This window comes from Vespula pensylvanica, chromosome 21 (genome assembly GCF_014466175.1).
Source record: "Vespula pensylvanica isolate Volc-1 chromosome 21, ASM1446617v1, whole genome shotgun sequence".
NCBI lineage: Eukaryota > Metazoa > Arthropoda > Insecta > Hymenoptera > Vespidae > Vespula > Vespula pensylvanica.
Window position 1 is genome coordinate 2,447,681 of NC_057705.1, and position 14,172 is coordinate 2,461,852.

The 14,172-nt window shown below is 30.8% G+C and overlaps 1 protein-coding gene across 4 annotated transcripts in view; it reads left to right on the forward strand.

Annotated features, from left to right (window-relative positions):
• Positions 1 to 14,172, forward strand: part of LOC122636288 (puratrophin-1-like) — a 346,508-nt gene that overhangs the window by 213,566 nt on the left and 118,770 nt on the right. For all 4 annotated transcript variants that reach the window (XM_043827348.1, XM_043827349.1, XM_043827350.1 and 1 more), the window contains one exon: positions 9,084 to 9,198. In XM_043827348.1, the coding sequence (XP_043683283.1) occupies positions 9,084 to 9,198 (115 nt within the window). The remainder of the gene's footprint in view (positions 1 to 9,083; positions 9,199 to 14,172) is intronic.

Here is a 14,172-nt window from a genome sequence, read left to right on the forward strand (position 1 = left end):
TTTTTTTTTTTTTTATATTTATACAGATTACTGTGTTTTGTATTTGTCATATATATGTATATATGTTTTCATCATTTAATATGCAAATGTGTTATTCATTTAAAACATTTAAGATTTATTTCAATTTTCTGTACTTGTTTAATATCGAAAATGTTCAAGTCTCGATTAGGTTTTCTTTTTTTTTTGTTTTTTTTTTTTTTGTTTTTCCTTTTGTGTGAATAAAATCTTTCGATTTCGATGAAATTTATATCATTATTTCAATCTAACATCTCTACATTATAGTCTAATAATGATTATAATAATTTATAATTATTTTTCATATATCTATCTTTCATATATCGTTATTATATAATCTATCTTATCAAATATTTTCCTGATTTAATATATAAAAGATATATTCATTAAAAAAAAAAAAAAAAAAAAAAGAAAGAAGGAAAGAAAAAATATTATATAGATGAAAACTATAACATTTTAATTTGTATTACTCGTTCAAATTTGTATCAATAATGGAATTAATTAATTTGATAGACTTGGGGTTAGATTGGGGATCATTATCGATTGAAAATATGAAGTAAATTGGAAAAATTGTTCAAAGATCATTCCTTAGAAAGCCGGCATCATATAATTTCACATATCTCTATCGTATAACCGGAAGCTGCTCTCGATCGATTCCCGATCGCTTCTGCAAATGTATGTCCGCCCACCCGCCGAAGACCCGTTATCGTTTCTCCTTATCATTCATCTGTACTCGCGGAACGAGTTGTTCCGTGAAACAGTGTATGTAGTGCTCTTGTTTTATAGTAAATGCCATAGATGCGATTTCAAGAAATAGTGAATGATATAAATATATTTAACTAATATCACAAATATATAAAATATAAATCATTATAAATTATATAAATATATAAATATATATATATATTATAATATATATAAAATATAAATATATATATATTATGCCTGTTTAATTATATAATATATATATATATATGTATATATTACGTATATATTCTGCAACTTTGCAACTAAGCTCGTACTGTATACAAGACTTATGTAATCAAAATATAATGTTATAATATATCAATGATATATAATATGATATTCATATATTTATATGTTTCTAATATTATATATAAACAAACAATTTTAATTATGATCAATGAGAGACGATAACTTACGATCAAAGAAGTTAACTGATTATTCTTAATCTTTTTAAAGTACGTTTATTACACTTATTCTCATTGTGTAATATAAGATATAACAAAAGTTTTCTAGAGGATTTTAAAAATCGATTACATTTTGAAGATTTTCGAAAAATTCTAATTATCTTCTCTTTTCGTTTTTTTTTTTTTTTTTTTTTTTTTTCTTTTATCAAATTTTATACAAGTCTCGCTCGTAATATTCTAATCATAAATAAAAGAAAATTCATCGAGATAAAAAATTGATCTTTTGTAATCAAGTAAGAACATTCGATCCATTTAACGACTTTTGATTCAACCTGTAGTCTTATATAGATCAGCGGGTATTAGATTTCCTTTTTGTTATGTTGAAAACTTTTTGACATTCCTTAAATTACATCAGACTCGCCCTTAAGCAACGAGCAATCACGCGATACTTATTTCCCTTTAGGGCAATTTACGACTTAGTAAAGATCAATACTTCATAGAATCACGTTTTATCTGAGAAAACTGTGTGAAATTCACCGTGCCGACGTATACGTGATATACGTTATACTCTACTTGACGATACGCGCGAACTTCTACGTGATTATGGTTATCACGCGGGCGATTCGATCAAGCGCATTAGCTATGCACGAAGTTCCGATGTATATATATATATATATATATACATACACACACACATAAATATGTATATATGTATATACAAGTATAATCGAACGCGTTCGTTTCTTATGGTGAAGTTGAATATACTGCATGTTTCTAAGAAAGATCATTTCTAAGCTACCATTTCTTTCTGATTTAACAATGAAAAATTCTTATATTTATAGAAATATTAGATGATCGATAGATATTGTATAAATAGAAAATATTTTTATTAGGAATATTGAAAAAAAAAAAAGAAAAAGGGATAGAAATAATCCGAATTTTAAATATCGTCTTTGATAGTTATTGATACGTTTTATGGAAATTTTTTTCAAGAGACAATCGTCGTTTTTATTGTTATTATTATTATTATTATTATTATTATTATTATTATCGTTAGAATTAGTATTATTAAAATAGATAAAACGTAGTTTCGAAATTGAAGCATCCTGTATATACAAACGTGGAATAGATCCTTGCGATTGGATCGAAGCAATTTATCTACTCCTCCTCTTTCGTATTTTTTGAAATAGTATCGAGAAAATAGTTTGCAAAAGAAGAGATAAATACTTTGGAATGCGTAACCGGAAGATACAAATTCCATTCTTTTACTTCGACAATGAAAAATAATCAATGTCAGTGTCAAATTATATCTTATAACTTATATTACCTTAAATATTAATTATATTAATATTAATTATGTTAAGATGTAACATTATTATATCTTAATATAATTAAAATAATCTTATACTAAAATATAATAACATTATTATATAATATTGTATATAATATATTTAATACGATTAAATTATATCTATAATAATAATTTCGATCGAACGACTAAAAGAGATTAAAACTAACAGATATCTGATACGCGGAGCACATCGATATCATTAATTATTGATTTACAAACACAGATAATATTTGATACGAATCCCTTTTCATTTCGTTCGCATATTCTCTTTTTAACCTAAACAAGAAAACACTTATGAAATCGATTAACCATAAAATATATAACATCGAATAAGCAACGATAACCCCTAAAGATATACAAGATCATCGAATAGAGAGAAAGATGAAGATGAAGAGAGATGGTTAGAGTTGGAAACGAAAGGAGATTATGGCGAATTAGAATTTAGAAAGTGAGATCGACGTAGGTGGGAAAGAGGAAGGGAGTAGTACACACAATGTTTCATCGTCGATAAATTTTTTGTTTTCTTTTTTTTTTCCTTTTCTTCCGTGCTTAGACGGGCCTAAGCACGGATCTAAGTTTTTAATGGTTGGTGGAAGAGAAGATCGTATATTAATTCGAAGTAAAGTAAAACGAAATGGCTCGAGTGAATTCAGAACCTAAGGCGGCTAATGGACCATTCCAGTAGCGCACTTCTAACGGACGATCCATCCCGCCGCCTACTAATTGGCCCCGCGATCTCTCCCATAGATTCTCAATAACGGTCACGATGGGAAGATAAAGGAGGGGCGTGGCTTAACGTCATTTTAGAATCGCGATATGTGCATCGTATATATATACATATATGTATATAAATCTTATATATGTATTTATATATGTATGTATGTTTGTATGTATAGGGTATAACAAATTGGTCCGTATAAACTTTGGGAATAATTTCTAGAAACCTGAACACGTAGAAAATGAACTGTGGAACCCTACGAACATGGGATTCAAAAATATGATATTTGTTTCCGGAGTTATGACGATTCAAAAGTTTTTAGTCGAAGGGTTGGAGAACATTATTATGTCGAGTCCTATAGAAAAGTTATAAACTCTATATGTGTGTGTGTTTCTTTATGTTTGTGTATGTTTCTTTCTTCTTTTCTTTCTCGTATGCGGTTTAAAAGAAGGCTAGAATAATCACGAGAGATTCGCAATAGAAAAAGAAAAAAGAGACTAGGTGATTTACAATTTTTACGGCCGTGTTTTCACGGCAAGAAAAAAGAAAATGTCGATTAACCTCAGAAAGCAATCGTATTCCTAGACTGTCAACGTTTATAAGTTTGTTTAGATCACTCAAATTCGATGCGTCGTTCTTTAACTCTTTTATATTTTGCGTAAGAAGTGCGGTTTGAAGGAAGGTTAAAGGAATCACGAGGGATTCAGAAAAGAAAAGAAGAAGGAAAAAGTGATTGATAAGCGATTTAACGCGTGACAATTTTTGCGGCCATTTGCAAAAAAGAAAAAGAAATGGCGGATCTAGTTAACCTCAAAAAGCAATCGTATTCCAATTGTCAACGTTCATAATGACACTTTCTACTTGTTTGATTTCCTCGAAATTACTTTCAAAGTTTCTACGGAAAGGATCATTCGGTTACACCCTATATATATACATATATATATATCTTCTATAGATATACGCATCACTTCGATATAACCAATATCCCATTCGGAGATATAATATCCAATGTGCGAGAGTAGGGTCAAAGATCGGAATATAGCAATGTGTATATGTAAGTGCATATATATATATATATATATATATATATATATATATATGTAAGCAGTATTCCACTACCACCACCGCCACCCGTCGCCGCCGCCACTCGAGAAAGGAAGAGATGGAACATATATCGCATATGATAGACGAGCGGTATGCAGAAGTCGATAGCCTGTCGAAAGGTGAAAGATTCAAGGTTAATAGAGGTGAAACTTTTTCCCACATTACCACGCACGTAAAGACAACTTGTCTCTCTCTCTCTCACTCTCTCTCTCTCTCTCTCTGTATCTCTCTCTCTCTTTTACTATAAACGCACGTGTACGTACTTTACGAGAATTTCCAACAACAGCAACAACATCAACAACGACGACGATGACGACGATGATGAAACAGAAAGAGAAAGAAAGAAACAGAGAAAAAGAAAGAAAGAGAGAGAGAGAGAGAGAGAGAGAGAGAGAGAAATGGAGGACATAATCGAACGATGATCTCGATATGTTTACATGTTGTAAAATCTGCTACCATATTCGAAAGTAATACATACCCATATACATACATACATACGTCTAACGAAACGATTAATCAAATTATCAATCTTTTTCTACGCCGAAAAGAAAAAAGAAATAAAAAAAAAAAAGAGAGAAAAGAAAAACAAAAAAGTCTATATAGTGAGAAAAAGGATAACGACGTTAATTCGGGAACGTATAGACGTAATCGATATGCGGAAAGACCAATTATCCAATCGCTGAATCATCCAATCGCGAAATCGCGAGCGATTAAGCGATTAAACGCTCGCGAAAGACGTCAAATGAGAGAGATCTCTAGCCTTGGCATTGCTATATATTCTTTTGATCTCGCAAAACCTGACACGGCAAAGTGGGCGATAATAATTCACGGACTGTCGACGGTGAATTACACGCTTCACGGGTACTTTCTTTCCTCTTGCTTACCCTGTCTCTTTCTCTGTCTCTCTTTTTCTCTTTCTGTCTCTCTGTCTCTCTCTCTCTGTCTCTGTCTCTGTCTCTGTCTCTGTCTCTGTCTCTGTCTCTGTATCTGTCTCTGTCTTTTTCTCTCATTCTTTCTCACTCTTTCTTTCTTCCTCTTCGATCATCCTATCGTCTTTTTCATTTTAATAGAAATCGATCGAAGCCAATCGCGCTTCAATAGTCGTAATAAATAAAAGCTTAAGTAGAAAAAGTGATGGCGACTGCATCAAACTAAAGAGTTGAAGAGAGAGAAAAAGAGAGAGAGAGAGAGAGAGAGAGAGGTAGATAGAAAGGGAGAAAGGCGAACGATCGCAGGCGTGTAATTAGAAATCACGGATTTACGGGGTAGTGCCATGCGATAAATTCGAATGGCAGCGTCTAATGGCACGCATATTGACGTATCCATCCGACTATCGTTCATCTTTCTCACGAATTCAACGACTTGTATGGTAGTATTATCATAGATATTAACCTTAAGGCTACTTGGGATCCTCTCTTTCTTATTCATCTTACTTTTACATCTTTAATTTTATATTTAAATTATACGTTTGTATATATATATATATATATATATATATATATATATATGTATAATTGATTCGTGTTTCTGTAAAAAAAAAAAAAGAATATTCGTGGATTTTAAACGATTTAATTCGATAGATAAAACTCGTAGTGTTTTTTTCTTATTTTGATTTACGTAAAAAATTATTCTCTCGGTTTTGTTTATCGACGAAAAAGAGAGGAATAGAGAGAGAGAGAAAGAGAGAGAGAGATTATGATAAACGAGCAAAAGATTCGTGCCACGGTCGTAAGCTATTCTTCTGCGTTATTAGCAAAACGAGCGTAGCCTCTTCTTCTTAATCTTCTTCTTCTTCTTCTTAATCTTCTTCTTCTTCTTCTGCTTCTTCTGCTTCTTCTTCTTTCTCCTTCGATAGGTTCGCTATCGAATTAGTGGCTAAACGTGTCGTAATTGTACGTTTCCAGTATAATATCTTCGAGTCCGTCGTAAAGAGTTAAGTCGGGAAGAACCGTCACGTTTTCTCGTAGTATACCATTGGAACGTAGAATAGTTAGAAACGGATAGATCGACACCCTAAAGTAACAAGATTTTTTTTTTCTTTTCTTGTTTTTTCTTTTTCTTTCTTTTTTGAATTTAATTCTATAAAGATTTACATTTTTATAAAGGATTAAATTAGCCGGGGTCGATCGTCGTTTCCGCGTATCTGCTCCTCTCTGATTTATTATTTTTATACTGTAAGCTTGATAATGTTACACACTTTTTTCTTTCTTTTTTGTTTTATGTATTCTCTCATGAAAAATTAAATTAACCGAAGTCAATCGTAATTTTTGGGAATTATCTGATTCTTTGATTTATTATTTGTATATTGTATGTTCACTGTTTTTTTTTTCTTCTTTCTTTTTTTTTTTTATTGATTGATTATGATGCATTTGTCTAGGATTTAAAAGAGAAAAGAAGGGATGATTGGAGAGTGGCGATTGACATTTGGATTGTACGAGTTGCAATGATATTTAAAAATAATAATAATAATAATAATAATAATAATAATAATAATAATAATAATAGCCAAATAAATGTGAAATTTAAAAAGAACATAATAATATATCGTATGAATAGCAATAATAAAATAAAACTTCAATACACTTCCATACACTTTTAACTACTAACACCGTGTTTGTAAATGAAAGTTCATTTAATATATAAGTAATGAATTATCATTTGCTACATTTTTACGAATTTAGACTCTTAAATAACAGATGTGTTCAGTTTCAAATCAATAATTCCAAACATTATAATAATTATATAAAATAAAATATAATCTAAAAATAAGAAAAGAATACATACATATATAAGAATACTTATATTTCGATGTTTCTAATTCATTATATGTATATATATAGTGTATATAATGGAGGACGATTAAATTTGTAAGAATCTTCATATAGAAATTGAATCGTGTTTAAACGTAGGACACTTTTAAAAAACAGAAGATTTATTAATTCGTTAGAGATCGGTGGTAAATAATTCGTGTTCGCGATACCAACGAGAAAAGACTTACCGGGTGTCATTAAAATTGCATATTTGTAGCTCATGGAAAACTGAACTCACGGAAGGCGTTATATCTATGTATGTATGTACGTATATGTACATATATCTATATATGTAACGTAATGCATGTATATATGTAAGAGGCAAGCACGCGAGAAGGTTCTGCTCGCCACCGGCACTGAACATTATTATCACGTTACAGGGTAATCGTCCAGATAACTTAACGCCGCAATGAATTATCATTAAACTCTTTGAGTAAGAAGATGATTCCAAAGTAGTTCCTCGTAATATTCTTGGCGCCATTCCGAGTAGATGCGCGATAGTTGGACTTTTGTTGTCAGTTACTTACACAGTTGTAATCTCAGATCCCAGTGTCACGAAAAAGCCACGTATAATTTTTATTTTATACGTACGTATAATAACATATATTACATCGGACAATCAGAAGCAAAATAAATTTCGTTTAGTCTCGAATGACTTTGGATAACTTTATTCACCCTTCCGTTAATATCTCTCTTAAATCTTTTCTTGTAACAAACGGAACCATGATCATCATCATCATCATCATCGTCGTCGTCGTCGTCGTCGTCGTCGTCATTATTATTATTGTTATTGTTATTATTATTATTATTGTTGTTTTTATTATTGCTATTATTATTATTATCCGAGTCCGTTCGTTACAGAATTTATTCGCATTTAAAGAGCACGATTTATTACGACCAGTGAGTATTCTCTAAGTCTACCGACTACGTATTTCGATAATGGACAGTACCTAGGAGCATTTCTTAATGCTATCTCGAGCGTAAATAAAGTACATTTTAACGATCCTACTTTGTTCCTCCTTTTCGTTTTATTTCTTTCTTTATCCGGTGTATATACCTTCGAGCGATTGAAACGAAATGAAAGAGAATGAAATTTTATGGATGATCGTTCTTCTTTATTTTCTTTCCTTCTTCCTACTTTTCTTTCTTTCTCTTTTTTTCTCGTCGTTCTGATTTTTCTTTTTTTTTTCTTTTTTTTTTTTTTTCTATTAAAAACTTCTACGAACAAAATGTCGTTCGTTAATAAAGTTTCGTTACAGCGTGGAAATAATTATTTCAATTAATTTTTCCTTTTTTTTTTTTTACTCTGATTTTTTTTTTTTTTGTACGAAATTTCAATTAATTCGATGTCACTATATCGTAATTCGGTATTTAGGGTTAATCATTATCATTGGATTTATCTGCTCTTTGATGGAATTTATTTTCCTGTTTTTTTTTTTTTTTTCTTTTTTCTTTCTCTACGTTCAATAGGATGTTTACGTGTAGATATATGTCACAATTGGTTATTATTATTATTATTTTTTTTTTTTAATATTCAAGAAAAAAATATTGTATTACGTATGTAATTAGTAGATATTAGAATGGACAAAATACAAAGATTACACGAATATATATATATATATATATTTTTTTTTCACAAAAATTAAATTTAGCTGTATACATTGATATCAGATTCATTGCAAGGATATGAATTAATGTTATTAAAAAAAATAAATAAATAAAAAAGATTGCATTCTAATATATTCAACGATAAAACGGATTTTCATAAAAATGAATATACAATTAATAATCTATTTAAATTTGATACGTATTAATCCATTTTATTTTTTTATTTAGGTTTAACAATCGCTACAAAATGTATGATCGATGTAACGCATTTTTTCTTAATTTTTTATCAATATATTTAGTAGAATAAACGTGTATTTCTTTTTTAGGATATACGGACACAGCAGGAAGACCAGTTCTCGAATTCGAGGACACAACGAAGAGGGAAACCCTCACAGTTAAGGAGATTTCATCCCTTTTGCTCTACCTCGCCCGTTTGCCAAGGTAAAAACAAATTGCTGCAATGATTTTTTCCAATTTAATTTTATTATTATTATTATTATTATTATTATTATTATTATTATTATTATTATATATAGTGTTCAGAGAATTCATATCAGCTTATATCCAAAAGTGCTTTATTAAAAAGATATATATACCTCCAAAAATATTTACTTACGATTGATAAATGAATATAATATTTATTATAATTATAATTAATTACAGTTTTCTTTTTCTTTTTCTTTCTCTCTTTTTTTTTTTTGTTTTCATAAAAATGAAAAGACTCAATTTATAAAACTACGATAGAAGCAAAAAATAAACTTTGGGAATGTATACGAAATAAATTTACTATTATCTCCGATAAAGTTTGGAATATTTGAAAGAGTCTGAGTTATTTCTTATAAATGCCATAATAAATCAAATATCACACAAGTAATCTATCATATATAATTATTATATATATCTATTATATATATATATATCTATATATAATTATTTAAAAATATATCTTTTCGATAATGCATTTTCGGATATAAGTTTATAGAAACTTTTTTTATCTATTTAACTTCGATAATAGTATAAGTTTGGTCCCAAATTTTTTTAACTACCCTACATACACACACACACACACATACACACATACACATGTATATATATATATATCTATGTATGAATATTTATATATAAAAACAGTCAACTTCCGTTATATATATAGGGTTTATTATATAGCAAAACTCATTTTCGAGTCGTAACTCATCTATAAAGCGAAATAAACGGAAAGGAGTCAACGGTAAGGTTGAAAATCGCTCGTAAATCCGAAAATTACGTCTACGCGAGCAAACTCTCAGCGTCATCTCGTCGATTCTCTTTCAGCCGTACTCGTATAAGCTTTGACTCATAAAATATATCGCGTATGATAAGCACGACAGCCTATTGCGATATCATTCATCGCACGGCTTTATGGTTTCTCCTATGCGCTAGTCCCATGATTCTTCTTGTCGAGCCGTAAGAAGGAGAAGGATAGAGAAAGAGAGAAAGATAGAGAGAAAGGATAGAGAGGAAGAACGATGATGGTGAATTGAAAAAGAAAAACAGAAAAAAAAAAAGAGAAAGAAAGAGATAGCGTTATGTTGCTCGAGGCTCTCTCACCATAAGAAACGTCGCTCTATCTTTCGTCATCTTTGGCATAAAGTCGTTTCCGCGTCAACGATTCCTCGTTGCCGATCGCAAATAAAAATATAAAAAAAAAAGGAAAGAAAAGAAAAGAAAAGAAAAGAAGAGGAGGATAAAGAGGTGGAGTAGAAGAAGGAGAAGGAGGAAAGAAATAAACGAAGAAGTAAAGAAAAAGGAAAGAAAAAGGAGATAAGCGAGAGAACGAGAAACAAAAAGAGTACACACACACACAGAGAGAGAGAGAGAGAGAGAAGGAAAAAGAAAAAAAAATATTGAAAAATTTTCATACGCTCGATTCTCTCTCTCATCTCGATGAAACAGTTCGTATCGGTTAGGTTCCTCTAGTAGGTAGGTATATACGATATAACCGTATAGTTTTATCGTAGCTCTTGAAGAAGGGGTAAAAGAAGAGGGAAAGGAAAGGATAAGCTGAGAAAGAGAAAGAGAGAGAGAGAGAGAGAGAAAAAAATACGTAAATCTTGATTCGCCGCGAGCTTTTATCCTCGCGTTCGTGCATTTCCGAGCAAACGTGGGTGACCTTATTAAAAAAAGCAAAGTTACTCTAGAGCAACAACCCTCAGGAATCACGAAGTCAATGTAAAAAGAGATCGCCTGTTTAAGTTAATATTATTCGTGTTTATTCGTGTCGTCTTATTTAATTTACACAGGCAATGTCTCGTATAACTTGACACGGAATGTACCGTAAAGATTTATTATATGTTACATGGGGGAAAGATAGAGAGTATCTTTTCTATTAATTTCAAAAGGTTCCTCTCTCTCTCTCTCTCTCTCTCTCTCTCTCTCTCTCTCTCTCTCTCTCTTTTTTCTCTTCTCTTTACAAAGTGCCGCGCCATTGGTTCACTTTCAATTTAGATAAATCGTAAAGTATATATATCTGTATGTATGTATATATGTATATATGTATATATAAAAGTAAACTTTATCTTCACTCGAGATCCTACCTTATCTCGTGGAATCGCATTAGCGTCGGCGGATCATCGTTGGAAAGATAACGAATGATTTGTCGCTGGGACCTGTATCTTTTACGAGTATTTTCACTGAGAAAAGAAGAAGAAGAAGAAGAAGAAGAAGAAGAAGAAGGTGGTAGAAGAGGAAAAAGAAGAAGAAAAAGAATAGTTTAAGCTTGTCCTTCTCTGACATACACGTATATACACACACGTACATACATACATTTACATAGATATACGTACATACATACATGCATGCACGTATGCATACTCATATATACAAACATGTGTATACGAATATACATACAATTATATATACGTATGTATGTATATATATATACATATATATATATATACACGTGCTATCACCCTTTCCGATCCCAGGAATTCAACGACGAAAGCTAACAGTGTCATAATGATCCTCTGAGCGGAACACGATCACCATAAATCAGTCTACCTTCTCTTACGGTATATACTTGGCTTAGCGCGGGATTCATTAGAATTTTTTTGGTTCTTTTTTTTTCGTTTTTTGTTGTTTTTCTTTTCCTACTTTTTACTCCCTTTATCTTTTTTGTTTGTTTGTTTGTTTGTCTGTTCGTTTATGCATGTGCATGTGTTTCTTTTCTTCTTTTTTCTTTTCTTTTCTCTTCCTCTCTCTCTCTCTCTCTCTCTCTCTCTCTCTCTCTCTCTCTCTTTCCCTCTCTATTTAGTTAACTCATTTACCAGGGAAAGTATTTTATCAGGCAGATAACTCGCAAATAGCAGTCGAGTAATTCGAATTATTTATTCAGCTGTTAACTGTCTAAGACTTCGTATTGAAACGATCGTTTCTTCTCTTACTTGTAAATTTCTCACATCTATCGTTAGATATCTATGATTTAACGATAATGTCTCTTTTTCCTATCCGGAGAATTCGATTATTAGGAATTCATTTTACGTTGAAGTATTGAAATATAATATATTTAAAAGAAGAAAGAAATAGGAAGATAACGAAGGTAATAAAGGCTTTATTAGTTTGAACTATTGATCCAATGAATACTAATAAACATGGTAGAATATCTTTCATCAAAAGTGATTTTAATTTTCTTTGAAATTTATTTTACATTGACTATATATATATATATATATATATATACATATATTGACTCGATATAGTTCAAACTGGAAAAGCTTGCTATTTTTTTTATTGTAATACATATAATAAATAATATAGATATATATATATATATATATATAAACTTACAATTTTTTAAAAAATAAATATACGTATATTTACAAAAAAAATTATATCAAGCTTTTACGACTGCTTATTACGTCGAGTCAATCGATACATTTATTAATTAAATAGACATATACAATGTCTAAGAAAAAAAAAAAAAAAAAAAAGAAAAAAACAAAACAAATCTCTGAATAAACTCTCGATAAGAAAAAAAAAAATTCAATCAGCTCCATTTGCTTTAATCTAAATTTTCTCGTGTTACAATTCCTCTCGTCTTTCACTTATATACTCTCCTACTCTCTCGGTAAAATAATTAACGATGAGGTTTTAGAACCAAACCGTTCGGTACATATAACAAACGATAAAGTTAAGCGTTTATGGACAAAGGTCTCTTGACTCGTCATGTCGCGATTGGGTCTATCACGCGAGAGTAGGGAGTCACGAAACGACGCTGGAAGATTGTTCAAACGATAAAGGTTCAACTTCTGGATCTCTCAGTGATCCAGTTCTACACCTGACCGGGTTTCTTACTGAGTTATGGCCGTCCATCAATCCTTTTACCCTTCTACCAAGACTCCAGCCTCCGGCATACAGTAAATTTTCTTTCGTCCTTCGTCCTTCGTCCTTCCAACCTTCGTCTTTCTCTTCTTTCTCTCTATTTTTTTCTATGTTTTTTTCTTTGTTTTTTTTATCTTCTCTTCTCTCTCTCTCTCTCTCTCTCTCTCTCTCTCTCTCTCTCTCTCTCTCTCTTTCTTTTTGTCTGTCTATCTTTCTCTACTTTAATTTTTTTCTAATTTTTTCTTTATTTTTTTGTCTTCAAACCAGCCTATTTTCGAGTCATCATTGGTTACTCTCTTTCTCTTTCTCTCTTTCTTTCTATCTGTCTATCTTTCAGTCTCTCTCTATTTTAATTTTTTTCTATTTCTTTAATTCTTTACCTTTTTATCTTCAAACCACCCTATTTTCAAGTCATCATTGATTACTCTCTTTCTCTTTCTCTTTTTCTTTTTATTTGTCTCTCTTTATTTTAATTTCTTTCTTTATTTTTTTGTCTTCAAACCACCCTCTTTTCGAATCATCATTGGTTACTCTCTCTCTCTCTCTCTCTCTCTCTCTTTCTTTCTCTTTTTCTGTCTTTTTCTTTCTCTTTCTCTTTTCCTTTCTTCCCCCTCCCAATTACCACCCTCCTCCCCACTCCTTACTACTCTTTTAACTTTTCTCTTCGCTCGTTGCAGTTTGTCGACCTACTTCCCGAGATCGTATCTTCTTCTCCGCTTTTTCTACTCCTCGATCTTTCTTTTCTTTTCTTTTCTTTTCTTTTCTTCCCTCCACTTTTTTTCTTTTTGTCTTTTCTCTTTTTCACTTCTCTCTCTTCTCTCTCTTTTACTTCATCCTCACTTCTCTACTCTCTTTTTCTTGAAATACTATCTTACAATCTCTTTCGACGATCTGTTTTTGATCTTCTTCTTCTTTTCTCTTTCCTTTTTCTTTTTCTTTTCTTTCTTCTCTTCCATTTTTTTGTCTTTTCTTTTTTTCTTTCTTTCTTTCTTTCTTTTTTTCTATCTTTTTAACGATCTCATTTACTACCTCGAAAATAACTTTATTACTCTCCTTCCT